Raw genomic sequence first — 20052 nt, 5'->3', positions numbered from 1 at the left:
CAGAAAGCCATGAAACACAGAGAGAGACGGACACATGTGAACGCACATGATGCACACATATGATCTGAGTCCAGACGGATGTGTGGAGAAAAACGCTTTAACATATGTCAGCTGCCTTGAGTGCTAATGACAAAACTCTGGACTTTTGAGAGTGACACAACATGACATGGTCTTACAAACTCCTGCCAACACACACACACACACACACTTCGCACTTCTTTATCTTTTGCTCCCCCGAAGAAAGCGTACAAGCAGAGAAGGAAAGGCGGCAGGTGGGATAAGCCTGTATCCTCAGGGCACATTTTAAAAAGTGGAATTACCCTTGCAGTCTGGTGGTGCTCTGAAAACACCCTTTCTTCTTTACAGCACCTCATAAAGACCCTTTTGATATTTTCTTGATGGAGTCGGCCAAGCCAACATTTGGCAGCAAGCAACGCCCCCCCCTCCCCTTTCCTGCACCACACAACCCTGTCAAGAAACACACAAGTTGGCTTCAAACAGACAAACTTGCACACCAAGCTGCCTGTCCCCCATGAACCTTGCAAAGGTTTCCTTCAAACGTCCTTGAACAAAACCTGAGGAAGGAGGTATTAAAAAAGAGAGGGGAAATTAAAGGAAATGTACTTTAAATGAAAGAATTTTAGCCTTTTATGGGTGGTGCAGGAAAGAGCAGACAGTCAAGTGCAGATCTGTGGAAAAAATGTGCCCCCTCATCCCTGCGGTGAGCTCCAGCTGACTCTTCATCTGCCCACCAGAAGACAGAGAGGAACACAGGCTCTCCTCCGGTGACTGCAGAGTGAACCCAAACCTGGCAATGCGGCGCAGGCCTGGGCCATTGATCATGTCAGGAAGACAGGACAACTCACGGGCAGGCGAGGAAGCAGACAGAGAGCGGAGGCAGGCAGACGGGCGAGGTGAGGAGAGAAGAGGGGAGAGTCATCGAGGCAAACCCCGAGTCCTTTGATCCTCAGGTTGTTTCTCATCCTCCCAGACTTCCTCTCACCATCTGTAGCCCTGGCTCTCACCTGTCTGTCTCTGGCAAGGCCACTCGTGCTCGTTCAATTGCTATTGCTTCCTCTCCACAACAATAGAAACCTACAAAAGTAGAAGTAGCCGGCCCTGGCTGCAGCCTCACTCTGTCAGAGGAAGTGAGGGGAAAGGAGGATAACGTAAACAACAACAGTAGTATTCACTCCAGCTCATTGGGGAAGCACCACAGACCAAAGAGTGCAAACGCAAACCTCTTATTGGAAGGAACAAGCACACCCACAAGTAGTAACACACAGTTCATTCCCACTCAACATGTAAATGTGTGTGCCCATGCGTCAGCTCACACGACACTAAGCGTTTCCTCTTGCTTTTTTCCTCAGCCTGGCCATCTAACTGATGTCTCCATCTAACAATCTGCATTTACAGACGGTTTTACTACGGTTTTACTCTCTTTTCACTTGTAAAGGACTCTCAAAACAGCTCTATGAGAGAGATAAAAAGCAAAAATAGAGACAGGGAGTAAGATTAACAGATTGACAGTAACAGAGCAGCCAGAAAATGACTGTGGCTTCCTGATGTCTGAGTGAGTTGCAGTGCATGCGTGTGTGTTGATTTTTAAACCACTGGCACAAAGTCCCCTAAAACTGGCAGAAACACTCGCAGTCATATCAGATGTAGAAGTCGCTCTGAGAAACTTCTGCTTTGAGTAGTTTGGTGGAGCAATGATGCATATCAGAGTTTTTCACTTTTGCTTGGCAACCAACCGCCAACAGGTTGCCCAACTCGGCGTCTGGGCGGAGGCTGTCTGAGCACTGACAAGAAATTCAGACTGGGGCCTCAGTGATTCACTTCCTTCTCTGTCTGCCTCTCGATTTGTTGGAAGTTCCATGGTAATATGGGGCAATAACGTCACATTTTGACATTTAGACTATAACCATTCAGGCAACATGAAAACGTCACAGAGAAGGCAAGCAATGCCCATTCAGTCAGTTCCCATAACAGAAGTGCACCCTGAACTCATTCAGCATTCCTGAACAACACATAAATCATCCCGAGCAGCCCTGAACTCCTTTGCTGGATCGCTTCCTGTCTAACTGGCTGTCTGTCTGGCTGGCTGGTTTTCTCTCAGTGTTTTCTGGCAAATGTGAGGTGCTCAAACAGCGGAGCAGGAGCTGATAAATCCAGGCCTACTGACAGGATGACTACAGCCAGCTCTCATTTAATCACTGGTCATGCTACAGTGAAGACATGGACGTATTCTCTGAGAGTAGTCACTGCAGAGCATATGCTTTTTTTTTTCTGTGTCCATGCATACCTGCTCGTAAGTACATGTCATGTGTGTAAGTGAGAATGCACTTCTTGTGTCAGATTCAGAGCAAGACATTTCCTGCAGGGGCCCGCTGATGCAGTGAGTGTGTTTACACTCACTTCAGTTACCTGGTAACTGTCTTTTTTCTGCAGTAACCTGGTTTATTTTTTCTTACAAAAAAACCCCAGCAGTAGACAGCTACATTTCTGCAGGAGAAATCTGATTTCATAGCCATGTTTGCGCAGGTTTATAACAGAGCTAGCATAGGGAATGCATCGCTGTGAATGCAATGCAGCGGGATGAAAGGAAAGGTCATTACTGTAACTGTGCATCCATGTATCCAAAATAAATACATCCAAAATCTGACTAAAACAGAAACAGAAAGTAGAATAAATAATCAGTTTCCACAGCTGTGGATGGAGTAGTAATATTCGGACATATGCGCACAGTAAAAAGGAGAACTGTGTGGTCTTGGATCAAAAATATGACAGTAGGTTAAAGAGAAATCTGATCACTGACCAGCTGTATGTAAAGTTTTCAAGATGTGGATTTCATTTGCACGTGTAAATGTAAGGTGCTTTTGGACCAGGGAAACTTTTTTTATAGTTCCAAGAACCTAGTAGAAGAAACCTCTTTTTTGTTGTCTACGCACCAGAAGAACTGGGAATGATCGTAGTTATTTAACCCCATTTTGAGGAACTGTTTCAACTCCTATTTCAGAGTAGGCACTCTCCCAGCACAGGTGAAGTAAGCATATTGGTCCAGATGTCATAAGTGCACATTGACTGGTCTAACACAGCCAATGCAACATCAGCAATCCCCATTTTTTAAAAAAAACTTGTTAGCCGTGTAAATTACACAAGTCACAAACAACAGCTTGTGACAAAAAAAATGGAACACACGGACAAATGGCCCGCCAGTGAAGTCTAGGTTTTAATGATCATATACTGTATGTGACGAAGGAAAAACAACATGATTTTTACTTGTCGGCGAAATGGACGTTGCTATATAAACCACCAGTTTTACAGAACCTCACATCAGTGTTCAAATTGACAGTGCAAATACACACAGAAAAAAATAGCCTTGAATGAGTATAGTTTCTTGGGGGAGCTCCCCAGTGTGCAGTTCCTCTCAGGAGTAGCCAGAACTGTGCGGTCTGAAAACGACTATAGTCAGTGGGTAAACAAAAACCATACCTCAATATCAATATTATAGCAATATTGTAGGGTTAACTATTGGTGCTTCAGCAAAATATTTACACAACGAGATTTTTGATAAATAATCATCAGTAATGTGGATTTAAGGATTAAGTGGGTAAAGACAGATAATAAAACAGCTAGAACAGCCTGGTAAGTTCAGAAAATTACATCACTTTACTGTAATGCAGCTTTAAAACCAGGAAAAGACAACACTTACCACATCTAAGATGAGATCTAGTCTCATATCATGATATAAATATAACATTGACATATTTCCCATTAAAAAGTCCCAAACTGTCAGCTAGGCACACAATTACAGGCCTGTTGGAGTACAAACACACACACACACACACACACACACACACACCTGTTCCCCCTCAGTGATCACACAGGCAAAATACACACACACAAACAAATGATGTAATGAAAGTAGTATATACAAATGAACTCATGCACCACTTCCAGAACAGTGGTCATGGCAGTTGCACACATGCACATTGGCAGAATTTGACTAATGTCCAAGCGAAAACAACGCCAGCGGGCCTCCCCTCCCCTCCCTCCGTGCCTCGGCCAACTTCTCTTCCATCACTCTCCACCTCTGAGCCCAGATAATAGCTGTACTACACCAGCCGCCCACCACTCCCTGCCAAACACTGTCGGCTGCGTAAACACAGCCCATTCACACATACACAGAGGGAGGACAGTCGGGCTCGTCTGAGTTTCTAGTCCCGGCTTGGCCGTCCGAGGCCTCCGCTTCTCATAACAGTGAGCCCCTAGCAACGCTTGAGCCAAGCTGTCAGTCAATAACACGGTGGTAACAGAACTGCTATCTTCACACTCGACTCACACATGGCTCCGAGCTGACATATGCACACTCCTATATACTGTATACTATATACACAAACACACACAAGAGCAAGAGTACATTGCGTGCTCACCAGCGAAATAAACTCTCACAGGTGCATGCGTGAGTACAGCACGCACACACAAATGGCAAGGTGCGCACACACACACACACACATATACAGACACTGCCTGCCAATTGCCCACGCCTTTGTACAAGGGAAAATGTGCCTGGCAGGCAGAGAGCTGTTCTCAGTAAACAGCTACAATAGCAGCAGCCAGACATGGGTGTTAGGGTGGGCAGCCACAATACCTCTGTGACCAGCAAACTATTGTGAAAGAACTTACAAAAGTCCACATTTTATACTCTGCTGATACAAAGGGGCAAACTGTTGGCCCAGTTGCCTCATAACAGCCTGTTCTGTCATGTTGTGCTCTGCAGTTATGGAGCTGAATGAGACTCCTTGTAATGTTTCCGCGTAAGCACTCTTGTGAAACACTTCTAAAAAACATTGGGAAGATTGGACAGTGAGTCCGAGGTGACAGATCCAGCCTCCTCACGGTGGTTGATGAGTTTTATTTACAGTGGTGTGACTGACGCTGCAGAGGGGCTAAAAACGCTGTTAAGAGCAGAGCTGGATTCCAACACAGGACTGTGGAATCCAGGCTGGCACATTGTCTGTCTCTGCATTTGACACAGCAGTCTGGGTGCCCGAATGCCAGCCAAACCAGCACGTAAACACTGCATACATTGACATATAGGAGTTCACATACAGGCTCGACACACGCAAGCACGGGCTGACACGCTCATATTTATGCATAAGCAAAAACCACACATGAAAAGGGGGCTTGTGGAAATAACTTTAAGCAACTGCAGGGATTGAAACTGTTTATTTATAGGCGGCACTGCCTATTAATGGGCTCGGCTATTACTGCAGGGCTGAGACGGATCTGTTAGCAAGGTGGTGTGATACTGCAACACAAGTAGTCCTTATACTGAATATGGCTTCATGCTGTGAAAATGTTTCCATGTTGTAATGAAATATATACAGTAAATATCCTATTACTAACCTATATGGTTAGAATTGACTTAAATCATATTTAAAGTCCGGGTAAAGTAAAGTCTGAGATTTCTTTCTAAACACATTATATATGTCAGAAATACTTGTTGAAACATGTGTAAAGGGAACTGTGTAGGACTCATTTATAGAGTTGGACTGTAAACTGATTTTCACCACTTTCGTGATCAGGATTTTTTGGGGTGGGCCTGAAATCATGGCGCAATGATGCCATACTTAATATAACTCCTTTCCTACAACATAGAAGCTAACGTTAGCAGGCATAGTATCAGTGTCTTCTTATTCATTCCCTGTGTGTGAGTGGAGAGTTGGCTGTGCTCAACAAGCTCTCTCAGCTATTTCAATCTAATAAATACTTCAATAAAAAACTGTTAAATGTCACAATCATAAAAACAAAAGCAAATAGCCGTCACGAACATACCGGTTACTCGTTTTAGCCCGATCGTGAATCTTGCTGTTCACTGCTGTGGATGTGTGCTTTGTGCTAGCATTAGCTGCTGTTAGCTGCTAACAAGAGTCTATCACTGTGCAGTGGTTTCTTCATTGGCTCAGGATGTGTGTGCTTTGTGCTACTGGGTTAGCTGCTAACAAGAGTCTGTCGCTTTGTAGCAGCTCGTTCTCGTTCTCAGCGCCTTCAGCTGACACATCCCTGTCACTATTTTATGACCATCATTGAAATTTAGCTGGGTGGTAAGTGATACATTTTTCTATAGTGTGACAAACTCAAAACCCATATTTATTTTGGCTTTACCCGCACTTTAATATTATAGGTTCAGATTTCATTCATTGTCATTGCAGAGTGCAAGCAGAAATACGACAAAATGATTTTTGCAGTTGCCTAATCTATTTCGAAATACAGTATTATCAAGACATACCGACAGCATATACACGTACATTGCCACATATAGTCTATGCATGCACACACACTTATATACATCTTCCCTAATGCGCCTTTTCCCAGCAAGCAGCTTAGCGAAATAGCAGCTCTCCACTCACTGCACTCTAAAATTAGTCATTTTTCCGATTACAGTTTGGAATTACAGCACAGAAAAGGTTCCTCTCATGCTTCAGTGTTTTGTACATTTCACTCTGAACTGATTTTCTACTTCAAACAGCTCATTTAGTTGCATTGGCATAATTGTTTTCAGAGACAAGTGAAGGTCTTTCCCTCAGTCGTATCAATTACGACTCAGTGACCTTGGACCAGCTGACTACTTAAGCCTTTTAACTTCAGCACATTCATTTGACATTATCTGGAAAGGATCAACAAGGTTTATGTATATATAACAGCACTGACACATCCTCATTAGAACTGCAACCATGGCACTATAAGTCTCCTTCATCCTCTCTTTCTCTCTCTCACACACACATACACCACCCCCCTAACCAAGATACCACTATCTATTCCCAGTCCTGCCCCCTCAGGCATTCTAATCTTTTAATTGAATCTTTTGTAATTATAATGAAATAACTGCGGACTTCCATCAGGGAGAAAATGATCGGGGGCCAGAATGTGCCAGCGGTCACAGGAAGCTCTTATTTCTCTGCCATTGCTGCCGAGATATACCCCCATTTCAATTAGCTCCTCAATTCACATTTGAACAGCACATTAAGGGAAAACAAAGAGACGTGTGTGCCTGTGCATGTGTGTGATTACACACACAGTGATGGATCACTCTGGCAATCTGTTACTGCCATGTCACTCTCTTGTATGTATCGCTCGCGAGCATCACAATTAATATCCAAACAGTGTTCAGAGAGATCGAGCCACGGGTGTGTTTTGGTGAGAATAACACATTTCCCCTTCTTCTGACCCTGGAGAACTGCTAATCGTAATTGCCTCATTCTTCTAAGCAAATGAACATTGACAGAGAGGGGATCGGTCTGCATAGGCTCTCTCAAATGGCTTCCCTGGCAGTTGACTAATTCAGTTCTCATTGACGTATGACTAAATCAGTGTCCATTATCCTTACGCGCGGGGCAGCTCAGATGTAGTACCAGCTCCGTGGTATAAGGCACTTAAGAGCATTACACAAGCCAAGCTGGTTGAAAGGGTCTCCTTTTCAGCGAGCTGACAAGGCCGCCACACATGGTGTAGATCTGACATTGGCCAGGCCGTAGCCTCTCACTAACCTCTGACATTGAGGTCTTCCACTGGCGAACAAAAAAAACAGGAAAACTGACCACACACTTTTAAGTCCTCTGACTGTCCCGGGCCAACGGCCAACAACAGTGACACTTATCACCGCAGGAGATTTACAGCCAACACAATAGGATATACTCATTTGGGGTAAGATTTAAGGGGCAAACGTTTTTCAGATTGTCACACCAAACATTTAAAGATTTCTACTTTGTCTTCATGAAATTCTACCCAAAGCACACGTTTTCCCACACTGTTGAATTATTTTACAAACCAAAAAAAAACAAAACAGTTTGACCATAGTAATTCACTGTTGAGTATCATGCCAGAGCCAGGTGACTCCTTTTACAAATCCATTGGTTATTTTTTGTGTGCAGAGTGCGTGCTGAGTCCGAGCGTGGCATTAGGAGCCAGACAGGTCCCTCTGTTGTGCAGCTGGGCTGGCTTAATGAGATATCAGACTCAAACATCAATTCATCAGCCTCATTGATGAGGACAATGAGGGGCAACCGCTTCAGCAAAGAGAGGCATTATATGGCTCCTCATGCGGGATAGGGCTGCCTTGTTTACAAAGGTTATTGGGCGCAGAGGGCTTGAAACAGTACACCACACCAGCCTCCACTTTGCTCTGCTCTGCTAGACTCAGCTCCCTCACCCTCGGGGCAGCTTCTCAGGAGTTTTTTTTATCTCTTTGATTTTCTGGAAACAAAGACCCAAAAGAAAAATGTACTTGTGGAATCCGACGGCCTAATTTTCAAATGTATGCATGTGTGTGTGGGTTAAAAGGCGAGGCCATAGAGGCCTGATTGATTAAATAAACAAATCTCATCTTGTTATCATCAGGGCTCCCTTTGCTTTAAGCAGAGCAGGCTGGGCTGGCTGGAGTCCCCCCTGGCCTCGGCCTCCACTGACAGGGCATCTGTCTTCATTAAAGCTCAGCCAGTGTGCATGACAGCCACTGAAACGCTGGTGTCTTCACGATTAATGAAGACAGATGACTCCCCCCGAGAGGCAGTAAAAAGGAACAAAAAGCAGGACGAACGAACAAAATACACACACAAAAATTCAGAACCAAATTCAAAACGCTTCCCCACAAAGAAAACAAAAACACAGTTCAGCTGTTTATCCCTCTGCTCTATCTCTTCTTGTATTCTTGATTGTTTTTCCACTGTCATATCTGGCTTGGCTTCCTCCACACTTCTCCCATACCATGCATACACACCCCCCACTCCTTTTCCACTCTCACACGCTCTCTCACAGCGGTAGCGGCCCCCTGGAAGTGTATGGAAATGGACCCCAGTTTTGTCTGTCCAGAGACAGGCCTGTTGTTTGAGTCAGAGCCTTGTCTGAAGTCAGAGGAGGAAGCAGCATGAGGAAAAACGAGACTGAAAAAATGCGAGGAAAGAAAGAATATCCCTCAGCTTTTTAAGACTGTGTATGCATTCCACATTTCTAATTTATTCATTCATTTATTCATTAAATAATTCATCTACTTATTAATTCATGGCTCCAGAGGAATATCATTATCCATCTCGTATCCAGAAGCATAAACAAACCTCTGACCTATGAGGACTGCAGCAGCCTACACAAAACTTTTAACATATGTAGTACAGAACGGGCTATATTCGTCGATAACCTTTCAGGCGACATACTTCAGTGATCAAACTTGTAGCGTCAAACCCACATTAAGAGAGAACGATGAGCTAAGCCTGTTTGAGTATCCAAAAGCGCCAGTGTTCTCTTTTCCTGACTGTCTTTCATCTGTGCATACTCATAGTTTTGTTTTGAGCATACAGCACCTGGCAAGGTCAAACCTCAGGTGGCTCCACATTGTCACTGAAACCTGACTCCATGGGCTCAAACCCACAAGTCAAACATGGACACACATGCACACATACGCAAGTACACGAAAACACAGACACACACAGCACGTATCATATCATAGCAGAGAGTTTCTTTCAGATGGCTGAGCAGCTCAAACTGGCTGTGGGCTGTGGGAGGAAAGGAGAGGAGAGGAGAGGAGACTGTCTGTCCCAGTCTTTTCCTGTGCTGTTCTCTAGCCCCTGACAGCAGCCCCCTTAGCCAAGCCCTGAGGGGTAAGCAAGCCAGCAGTAAGAGAGAGACAGAGAGAGAGGGAGAGACAGACAGACATGATTGTGTCATACAAGAAATCCAAACAGGATGCCACTTACACTGAACGCTGGCACTGCCTGTCCAAGCGAAGGGGTCCAGCCCCGCAAAGAAGGGGCTCGCCTTCCGCAGCATGCATGCACCGCGGCTGGTGACATCATAGAGCTGACGGGGGCCCATTCCCAGAGCCTCCATACAGTCGAACATGGCACCCCCCCGCCCTCGGCAAAAATCACTATGAGCGCTCAGTCCTGCCTGCGTCCTGCCCCTGCGTCCACCACTCACGTCACTCTCTGAAGCAGTGACAACAACAAACAGCAGCAACAGCTAGCTGAATCTGCTGCCTTCCCCTTCTCTGCCTTCACTTATCTCTCACTGTCACTCTCTCTGCTGCCCTTTCCTGCCGATGCTGGAGTTTCCCCTCTTTCCCTCTCAGCTGGAATGCAGATCTGGTTCCTGCCTGGCTGAGCTGAGCGTGACTCTGACTCTCTACTCTCCCCCTGCCCTTGGGTGAGCTGCTCCCTGTCTGCTGTAACAGACCTAAATAACAGCCTCTCACAGCTCTCGCTGAGCCCCAGACACGGCGGAGCGAACCAACTGCCTCGGCATGACGCTCTGAGAGGGGGTGGAGAGAGAGAGAGAGAATGCCAGAGAGGGAGGGCTAGAGCGAGGGACCCAGGAGGAGGGAGGGAGGGAGGGAGGGAGGGAGAGGGAGGAGAGGGGGCCGGCCAGCAGAGCCTGCACTGGAGGAAGAACTGATCTGGTTAGAGGACAAAACTCTATTCCCATTCTTCTTTTGCTTTTTTTGTCCGTGCTGCTTTTGTGTTTCATATTTCAGCCCAGAATGCAAACAAACAGTCCCCCTCCCCTCGTGTCCTATTCAGATCTGGTCCCTGTCTCTGTCTGTCTTTCCATCGCACCTCCCCCAGTTCCCCTGCAGTAAATATGAGCCCCCTCCCCTCCCTTCCCTGAGCCCCCGTCTCTAATCATAACCATATTAAAGTCCAGCCACTGGCCGGGTGAGTATGTGTGTGTGAGAAAGCGAGCCAGAGAGGGAGAGGGAGAGAAAGAACATTGTGCTGTGGTTGAACCCAGAAACCAGATGCCAGGGTAGATCCCTCCCTCCTCTCTGTCTGTTTGAGGGAACAGAGGATGGGCAGTTCTCTCTGTCTCTCCCTCTGGAAGTGCTTTAACAGTGATGAATGAGGGCTGCCTTGCTCAATCCCCGCCGTGCATTTACACAGACAAATACCCCCAATATACAAACACACCATGTGCCGCTCACACTTCTCACAGGTTCTCTTGACCTTGTTTGTGATTTATCTCTCAGCAACCGTCACGAAGAAATACAGAGAGATGCAAGGATGCAGATGTGATGTGGCTGTCAAACATTAAGCCTTCTTTAATGCAGGCTGTTACGCGCATCTCTAAAATAATTCAATATAAAGCATAGCAGTGCCCTCACAGTGACGGTAAATCAAAGGAAATCAATAGGCGGTCAATAAAAAAAAGTCTGTCACTGGCCCTAACTGTTGCTCAGCAGACGGATTGACTCTGGCTGTGCTAAAGCAAACAGCCCGATACAATGGGAGATATATGATAATAGAATGGCTTTAGTCTGTGTGCCCCGCACATTCATCTCCCCCCTGTCAGGCCAGTACAAGTGGTACAGCCCAGCAGGCAAAAAAGACAACATTTCCTGTCAATCTGTGCTGCTGGCTACGCTCTCCATAAACACACAGTGCCCTCCCCTCCCTACTCCTCGTCTGTCTCACACTTCACTCTTTTTCCTGTCTCATGAAGGAAACCGTGTTTTCATGTTTCGGGCTATTTTGAATGATTTCGATTAAAATGTTTATTGACCTAAAAGCTTTTCCTTCACTTGAGAGCTCTTGTTTATTTTTGTTGAGCTGGCACACTCGAGCAGTCATATAAACACATGTGGGCCTTGCACACACACAGGCACACACACATTTTACAGCTCTTTTGTTGCATCAAACAGTAAACAACATCAGTAGTTTTTATGTGTTTCTTCATACAGCTGTCGAGTCATAAAGAGGAAGCTTTATGACAGCAGGAATAGGACAGTGAGGCTAGATAACACACTGTTATATATCAAAGATGCCCCCTGCTAACAGTTTGTTGTCAAACTCTTTTCTTTTTCTACCTCTCCACCCATTTACACAATAATCCCAAAAAGAAAAAAAAAAAGTCCTGATCTGGATGCATTTCAGATTAAATCATCGCTGCCACGAGTCACATTTTTATGATCCACAAGCATTCTTCTCACACTCGTCTTTCGTCTGTTTCCTGTGTTTTTCTTTTTTTCTCTCTCTTTCTCGCTGCTAGTTTCAAACAGCATCCTGGAAACTAAAAACTGGCTAATCCCCTGGTGTTCAAATGTTCTTTGTAACATCAGAGTTGTTTGCCAGGGCTGCTCTCTGGACCGGCAACACAATCGATTTATAATATCATGTGCTCACACTTGAAGCTCTTTTGTTTTTGGAGATTTATGGACCTTATCCGACGCTCTCCTGGTTTTGGCATTTCTTTTTTACTGTGTTTGAGACCATAATTCAGACCACTAACCCCAGGTTCTCCGCTTATTGGCACACAGCGCTGCGAGCTGAGAGTCTTCCAGCGCTTCAGAGGGTTTTGCAGAGTGAGTTTAGACATCTAATCTACACATACTCCATACTGTTGCTGACCCAGGCCGGTCCCTGCCTCCCCTCCCTCCTCCCCTTCCTTCCCCAGCCAGAGAGGTTGAACTCTAGAAGAAACCCCCACTGGGCCACTAACTTTCCCCCCAAACTTATCCTGCCCTCCCTCCTTCTCTCCCTCACTCTCTGGCTCACAAGTCTCTCCATCGCTCTCCTTAATTCCCCCCCCCCATCTGTTTCTGCAAATACTCTCCCCATTTCATCAAGTTCCCTATGGCCATTTTTTCCTAACTGCATGATTTGTTTTAGTTGAAAAAGTTCGCTGCTTTTGTTTCTGGTTTTGGAAAGGTTTCATTTTCAGTGGCTGCCAACTCACTGGTTATTTTGTGTGACTGCTGCTTTCGATCACATTTAATTGAGCTGATTAGATCAGGGTTCTACACAGATTCAGAATACTTTAATGTTTCTTTTGTGATGTGATGTTTCATCTCTTTATCTATACAGTAGACAGAGACGCTCGGTCAGCTGCTCCCAAACTGCTTATGGATCCACATGGGCCGGAGCCCAGGAAAATCAGGCTTTACTACTGTCTGACGCTGTGATGCCAATTACAGATAAGACGTATACAGCACATTGTTGCCACTTCCTCTGTGTACAGTCGTTCAGGTTCCAGCCAAGCAGTCAACAGCGCAGTGGTGTGTGAGGCAATAAAGACGGCTTGTTTTCAAATGCCTATGCGCTAAACGCGGCATGGTGATTTTGAAAGGAATGCAGAGCTTTTTCATTGCTGATGTGAACATGTGTGCAGTGTGTGGACGTGCTGAAACAGATTGCCGGTGATGATAGAGACACTGAACACCAGTTCAGAGCGCCCTCCCACCGCAGACAGATTCAGGTTACTCAGAAACACACGCTCTTAGAAACAACCACACACACAGACAGAGTAAAAAACCCAGACAGCCTATATATATATTTTTTAAGTTAATGTTGTGATACTAACATGATTTTCAACCAGTTTAGTATCACAACAATGAGGGTAGTATGTGTAAATTAACTACAGTAACTTTCCTCCATCTCACCAGCGCTCAGATCTCTGTGCTCATTGCCCAGGCCAGATCTGCCAGATGACATATTTCGCTGGTTCATGAGCTGTTGCTTGATCTATAGGTTGTACTTCCACTTTTCTTGTGCCCGCCACCACAGACACAAAGAGTATGAGAGTGGATTGAAAGAGAGCCGCCCCTCTCTCTGTCTCAAACTCAGATCAAACTGTAAAACTAGGCAGTGCTGATCAAATGTAAACCAAGATTCTCTCACAGTATGGCCTATTTCTGCCCTAAAACATTCTCAGAAATATATTTTAGTGTACTTTTCAGCAGTGCCCAAGAGTTAGTAAACAGGAAGTGGGTATCATACAGTTTCCTGTGTTAAAAGCGAGGGCTAAAAACAAAATTCAGATCAGACTGCAAGACTTGGCAGCGCTGACCAAATATAAACCAAGTTTCTGTTACTGCGTTGCCTGTGTCTCGCCTCAAATGTTTTTAGAAAGATATATTATCCCTCGTTATCAGCTGGCCACCATATTGCTTCCTGTGACAAAACCACAGATGTGTGATAATAACTAGATAACGGACCCCAAGATGGCAGCCATTAAGTCCAGTGGAGTCACCATAAAAGTTTCTAGATTCTGTGTTATCTTCCGCAGTATGTGGCCCACTGAATATGCACAGTGGTGTTTCTCCCTAGTTCCCACTTGGCTCATAAACTTTACATTGTGATGATGTCAGAGGTTATTAAATTTTTCTTTGGCTTGAGGAAATTTTTACAAATATAAAACTTTCCTGGATGAAAAGTTCATAGTAGAAAGAGTCATATTTGACCTTGTCTACAGCTCAAGGTGTCCTGTCAACAGTTTTACAGATGTCTCTTTTATCATAGTGGTCTACTGGGAAAATGTGTTTAGGCTGTAGAGGATTTTTTTCCGCTGCAATACCACAAGTGGCCACTGGGAAATATTAAAAGCAAGGCTGAGCTGTGTTCCTGGGGGCCTGGTCAAAACAAAAGAGCTCAAATTAGGTCAACCACCAACAGGGGTATTTATTGGTCCTGTGTGGCGTAGTGCATTCGGGTAGTTGTGGGTTTTCTACTTCTTAAGCAAAGCTTTCTCTGGTAATTTAGCACCAATTTTAAAAGTTTTTGTATCCTGATAGACAGCCCAGTTTTATGAAAAGACCATAATTCCAGCACTGAAGTCTTTCTTTTATGAAGGGCCAAAAGAACCGGATCAATGCACCCAAAAACATTCATAAACTCATTTTAAAATGTAATAATTTATTTGAGTGACGGTACGTCGTTGTTTGTTAGCGAAAACAGAGCGCAATCCTCGCGTTCTTACTCATCACATCCATCAACTACTCCCCCAGCCGCAGGTTTTACACATGTTCAGCTCTGACGAGACATGTAATCTTATCCACTCATCTACTCCACTCTCTCACAATATATCTCTTGAAGATACCTGATATGTCACTGAGGAGAGGTGTCTGGAGAGTGAGGCATGACTTATGAGAGAGCCCGTTTCTCAGCGGCGGCCATGTTGGTCTCTGTTCACATGCTGGTCCCACCAAAGGCCTAACAGAGCTACTTTTCAGAGCCCTATCAGTCTTGGCCATCTTTCAACAGTCTTTTTCCCTCTCCCTCTATCTGCACTGTCATGACATTTCGCTACCCGTGTTCTATGGGGGAAAAAAAGAAAGATCTTTTAGTTGTGCGGCCAAAAATACGAAACCCCCCGTCTTGTTCTCATAGGCCTGTCCTGTGCCTGTGTGCCCTCCCACGCCTTCTGAAAGCCCATCCCTCCTTTCTCGCCATTGCGCGCTCTTCGTCTTGCACGTGCCCACAAAGGCCCATCTGAAAACAGACCCCTCCCATTTTTAATAGTAGCCTCTTTATCTTCATCTGTCATCGTGTCAGAGCTGTAGTACACTCTGTGGCCTCTCCCTTACCAGCAACCTTTGCTGACTTTCCACACACGCAGGCATGCAGGCACAAGCACACACACACACTTACTACACAAACACACGCAAAAGTTTCAAAAAAGTTTCAAGCACTTAGGGCAAATTGGCTCCAACTTGCACAAAGGGATAACGAGAGGAAATCCAAGGTGAAGGCTGAGGAGAAAGAGAGAAAGAGGAGAGAGAAAAGAGCAAGGGAATTCAAGAGAGTGCATAAGCCGACAGGGTTTAGGTGGATATCATCGGAGGAGCAGATATTCCACTCAGTTTCACAAAAACTCCTTCAGTGGGTGCTTTAAATTGACTGGAAAAACAAAGTGGGCCTTTCAGTCCGTTTTTTCCCCTTCATCTATTGAACCATGGCCAGCGATGGTTGAAAAATACAAAAAGAGCAATGTGAGGGAAATCGATTTCCAAAAAAGAGAGGAGCGCCTCGAAGAGCTGTCATCTTGAGGCTAGCGGTCGCCAAGGGAGATGAAAGCCGGGATGTCAGACGATGCAGGGCTGTTTATTAAAGCAGAGGAGGCTCCAGTCTCACTGATAGATCAAGGACACCGCCAAACAGCGCTTACACGTGCTGTCATCACACACAAGTACACACAAATTGTCCAGTTCTTGCACTGTTAATTTGCTATGTAGTTCATGGTCACAGGAGCAGAGATGCAAGCGAGCAGATGGCGCTATAATGGTGCTCAGGTATAGTTCAGCCCAAAATCAAAAGTACATATTTTCCTCTTACCTACCTGCTATCTATCAATCTAAATTGTTTTTGTGTTTGTTGTTGAGTGTTGAAGGTATCAACCATAGAGATGTCTGCCTTCTCTCCAAAATAATGGCACTAGACCCGCTTACTCAAGATAATCCACAGACGTTGTTGTGAGCAGTTTAATGCAGGAGCTAGTTTCCTTCCATAGAACTACACCTACCAACCGCATTAAAGAGCGGAAGGAAGTGGGCAACTACTGCTAGCTCACCTTGCACCACAGCTCGACTGAGGAGGACGCCATTAATGTTTACATCTAATGCTGTCACGAGCATGAGCCTCTCGTCTATGCATGCTTCCTTTTGTGCAGAGATATGGTTGGCGGGTGTAGTTTGGTGTAAAGTAGGATAGTTCTTACATGAAACTGCTCACAACAAGGTCTGTGGACTAGATAGAGGATAGAGATTACACTTCTGGTTTAACACATGCAGGATTTGACCTATGTACAGAAACTGTCCAGAATTGATTTCTTGTATGGTTTTGATAAAGGCTCAGAAAATATGATGATTTCAATACTTCTCAAGAAAGATGCACAACATTTGCAGGGGATGATCCTAAATCAGAGGTCAGGGATGATAGTATTGAAATGTATCAAAATACACCTCATACATAATTACAAATCCGTTTCACTGCTCTGTTTCAGTCTTTTAAATGATTATAATCCATATGCAATGTTCAAATAAGAGACTACATATGTCTCATTCCTGAAGTTTTTTCCTGAAGTTCTTCGAAATCCTCATTTATAATGTTTTCACCGCAGGCACTGGCTGTTTTTTCGGCCCCTTCAATAAATCTGACAGAGATCAGTAAACGACACCGAGATTGACAGAGGTCAGAGATGGATCAGCTTTGCTCTCAAGAGCAAACAGAAAATATAACTTTCAGGTGTCTCTGAGGGCCTTTCATAGTTTTAAAAGAGCGGTGACATCACCGTTTCTGAAGAGCAAACAGGAAGGGAAGAAGAAAACAGAGATGGGATTCTTTCTGTGTCTGTAAGGAAGCCTGTGCCTTCAAGGAAGTGAGCGGCAGCAGCCGGGCTGAGCTCATCATTTTCATATCCATACATAGCTCACTTTCTCTCCACCCCCCCCCCCACCCCCCCCACCCCCTTCCCTTCACTCAAATATACAGCTTACCCACATAAGCACGCACATATGCAAAATCCAAACCTTCACAGTCAGGCACGTACCCACCGACAGTACCTCCACCAAGGCCGGGCTGAAACCCAGCACTTCAACCTTTATGAAAATAAATAAAGCGGCACAATGTGCTGTTTGTGCTCCGCTCCGCATCCAGCGGAGAGCTTCACTCTGCTCGTCGACATCCTTCCCCGCTGTCCCTCTCCTCCATTTAAAGGTTTGCTTTTACATTCCCTCTCATACCACATTTCCCACCAAAATGGCTCCTTTACGCAACTCCCTGAGCTCCCTAAGCCAACATGACCTCCTTGTGTGTGTGTGTGTGTGTGTGTGTGTGTGTGTGTGTTTAAGAATGCAATGAGTGTTTTTAATTATGTCACTCTGCATGAGGATATTCTTTTCTGCTGGAACATTTTGGTCCTTTTCACAGTCTGTCTAACTTAATGGTTTGTGTTTGTGTGTGTGTGTGTGTGTGTGTGTGTGTGTGTGTGTGTGTGTGTGTGCGCGTGTGTTCGTGCGCATGCGCATTCGAGGATGAATGCATACATGCGCAGCCAGTATGCTAATGTGTGTGCATGTGTGTGTGTGTGTGTGTGTGTGCGTGTGTGTATGTGTTGTATAAATCCATGCCCAACACACACTTTACATAAACAGCTGTTCACCTTGTCTCCACTAGAGGCACAACTGAGCAGTCTCAGGCAGCTTTTACACAAGTTTCAACACGCTACTCATTCCTTTCTATTAATACAATCCTTTTAATTTCATCCCACTGTGATGCAGCTGAAAAGGTTCACAGCTGAGCCTCTCATGGGTTTTCTCACTCAACATAAAGCTCAAAATTACGGTCTGAATGGAAAGTCCGAGCCCAGCTAAGGACTGCAGATTTTGGTCCGAGCCATGTGGGCTGAAGGAAATGACCTACTAGCTTTTCAAAACATCCCTGTGGCTGGCTTTGGGGCCAGGGCTCCGGCCCTGATTGGTGAAAGCTTATAGAGGTGTTTCAGGGCTCAGTGGTGATGTTATCACATAGTAAGTGGCCTTAATGGGCTTCCAACTGTTTGTTTGAAGGGCTCCCATAATGACAGGGATCAACTGATAACGGCCTCTGCTACACACTGCACAGAGAGCTGTCAGACCCTCTCATGGATGAACAAACGCCTTTGCTCGTTTATAAAGACATGGGTGGCGAGGATGGGAGTCTTGCAGCACACCCACAGTGACGATTCACACATGACTTGAATGCTGAAACGAAGCTCTAAGGTTTTCTGGGTCTACTTCCTCCATGTTTGCGTTAAGAATAAAGAAAAGCCTGCTATCTCTGCATGTGCAAACACAGCCATCTCTGCCCTCTCCTGTCTCTTCCCACCACTGTGCAAAACAGGTATTTCCAAAGACACTCTGGTGCCAAAACACAGCGCCGCCATGGGAGGTGCTCCGACCTGTCGGCGCAGCATGCACGCCCAACAAAGGTAGGTGTCACCCAGGCTACCTTTTCTAACAACAATTACGCACGGAGCTCTGAAGCCGGGCAAGAATGCAGCACTATTTACTGCACACACAAACACACACACAGAAATATCCGCAGTGCTACTCCCTTTATGTGGAAGGTATTTTCTCAGTCTGGCCCACAGACAGCCTTGACAACAATGAGCAGGCCTGTTAAGCCAACTCCTGGAGAAGAAGTAGAAGGAGAGAAAAAAAACAGAGCCTGGGGAATGTCCAAACCAAGGCCTTTTGTCTTCCCCGCTAACGTTTAAGAGAGTGGGGGAATGAGACTGCTGTCAGTAAAATGACTTGTAACATTCCTTGTCAAGGGATACACCAAAAGGATGTTTTAAAAGCTGATACTAGCAGCTGATAATTTTCCATTCACTGGCCAAGAGCTGAACTGATACTCGGTTGTATTTCTGAATGAGATTTAGCACAAATAGCTGCAGGCGTGTGTAGTGCTGAAACCATTAGTCGATTAACTGGGAAAAAAAAAAAAAAAACTTCAAGGACATTTCTTGGTCTCTAGGAACTTTCATGTTTCTCTAAGTCATGCCATTTTTTAGAGTACACAACTACTCAAATAGCCAAAACAGTCATGACCTGATTATCATTAGCCACAGCTTTTGATATATTCTATTGTCCAATATTCTATTATGTACTTTAAGGTAATTAATTGGGTAAAAAAAAATACAGAAAAATTCAATTTTGTGCTGATTTGAGACTCCTAGGACTAAATATGTTGATTCTAATATTCACAGTAAATAAAACTAGACCAATATTACATTGATTTGATCAGCTAATAATAAGGTTCAGCTAAAAGAAGTCGATCTACGCACATAAAGCCGAGTCGACGCTAATTGTCACTATGATCCCGACTTAATCTTTGACCCCAGCCTTGTTGAAGCCCTGCCACAGAGCTTAGACCGAATAATTGCAGTCCTTAACCCTTGTGAACGATACCACTGCCAGCGTGGATGTGTCAGTACAAGCAGTCATGTATGAAGGCCCCAGTGCATGTGGTTGCCTGCGTCTGTTTGTGCTTTTGATACTTGTTTTTGTTTTAACTCATGCCAGTCTGAAAACCCAAAAAAGAATCCATCTGTCAGTGCGGTGGGATTTCACTCTGCGTCAGGGGTATGTTTCTAGTTTTTAGATGAAAGAAGTGCTCTGTGTGTGAGCGACAGGCAGAGAGAGAGAGAGAGAGAGAGAGAGAGAGAGAGAGAGAGAGAGAGAGAGAGAGAGAGTGGGAAGAGTGTCTCTGGTGGTGTGTTTGCATGTGTGTATCTGTGTGTTTTCCT

The 20052-nt window shown here is 45.0% G+C and overlaps 1 protein-coding gene across 2 annotated transcripts in view; it reads right to left on the bottom strand.

Annotated features, from left to right (window-relative positions):
- Positions 1 to 20052, bottom strand: part of rarga (retinoic acid receptor gamma a) — a 47461-nt gene that overhangs the window by 12047 nt on the left and 15362 nt on the right. Inside the window, exon 1 of one of the 2 annotated variants that reach the window (XM_049582302.1) lies at positions 9753 to 10292. The exons of the other annotated variant lie outside the window; for it this stretch is intronic. Coding sequence (XP_049438259.1) covers positions 9753 to 9897 — 145 coding nt within the window. The 5' untranslated portion in view covers positions 9898 to 10292. Of the gene's footprint in view, positions 1 to 9752; positions 10293 to 20052 lie in introns of those variants that run through there. 2 annotated transcript variants of the gene reach the window in all.

This window comes from Epinephelus fuscoguttatus, linkage group LG7 (genome assembly GCF_011397635.1).
Source record: "Epinephelus fuscoguttatus linkage group LG7, E.fuscoguttatus.final_Chr_v1".
Taxonomy (NCBI): Eukaryota; Metazoa; Chordata; class Actinopteri; order Perciformes; family Serranidae; genus Epinephelus; species Epinephelus fuscoguttatus.
Note: the sequence above shows the minus strand (reverse complement) of the source record. Positions and strands in the feature narration are given on the sequence as shown.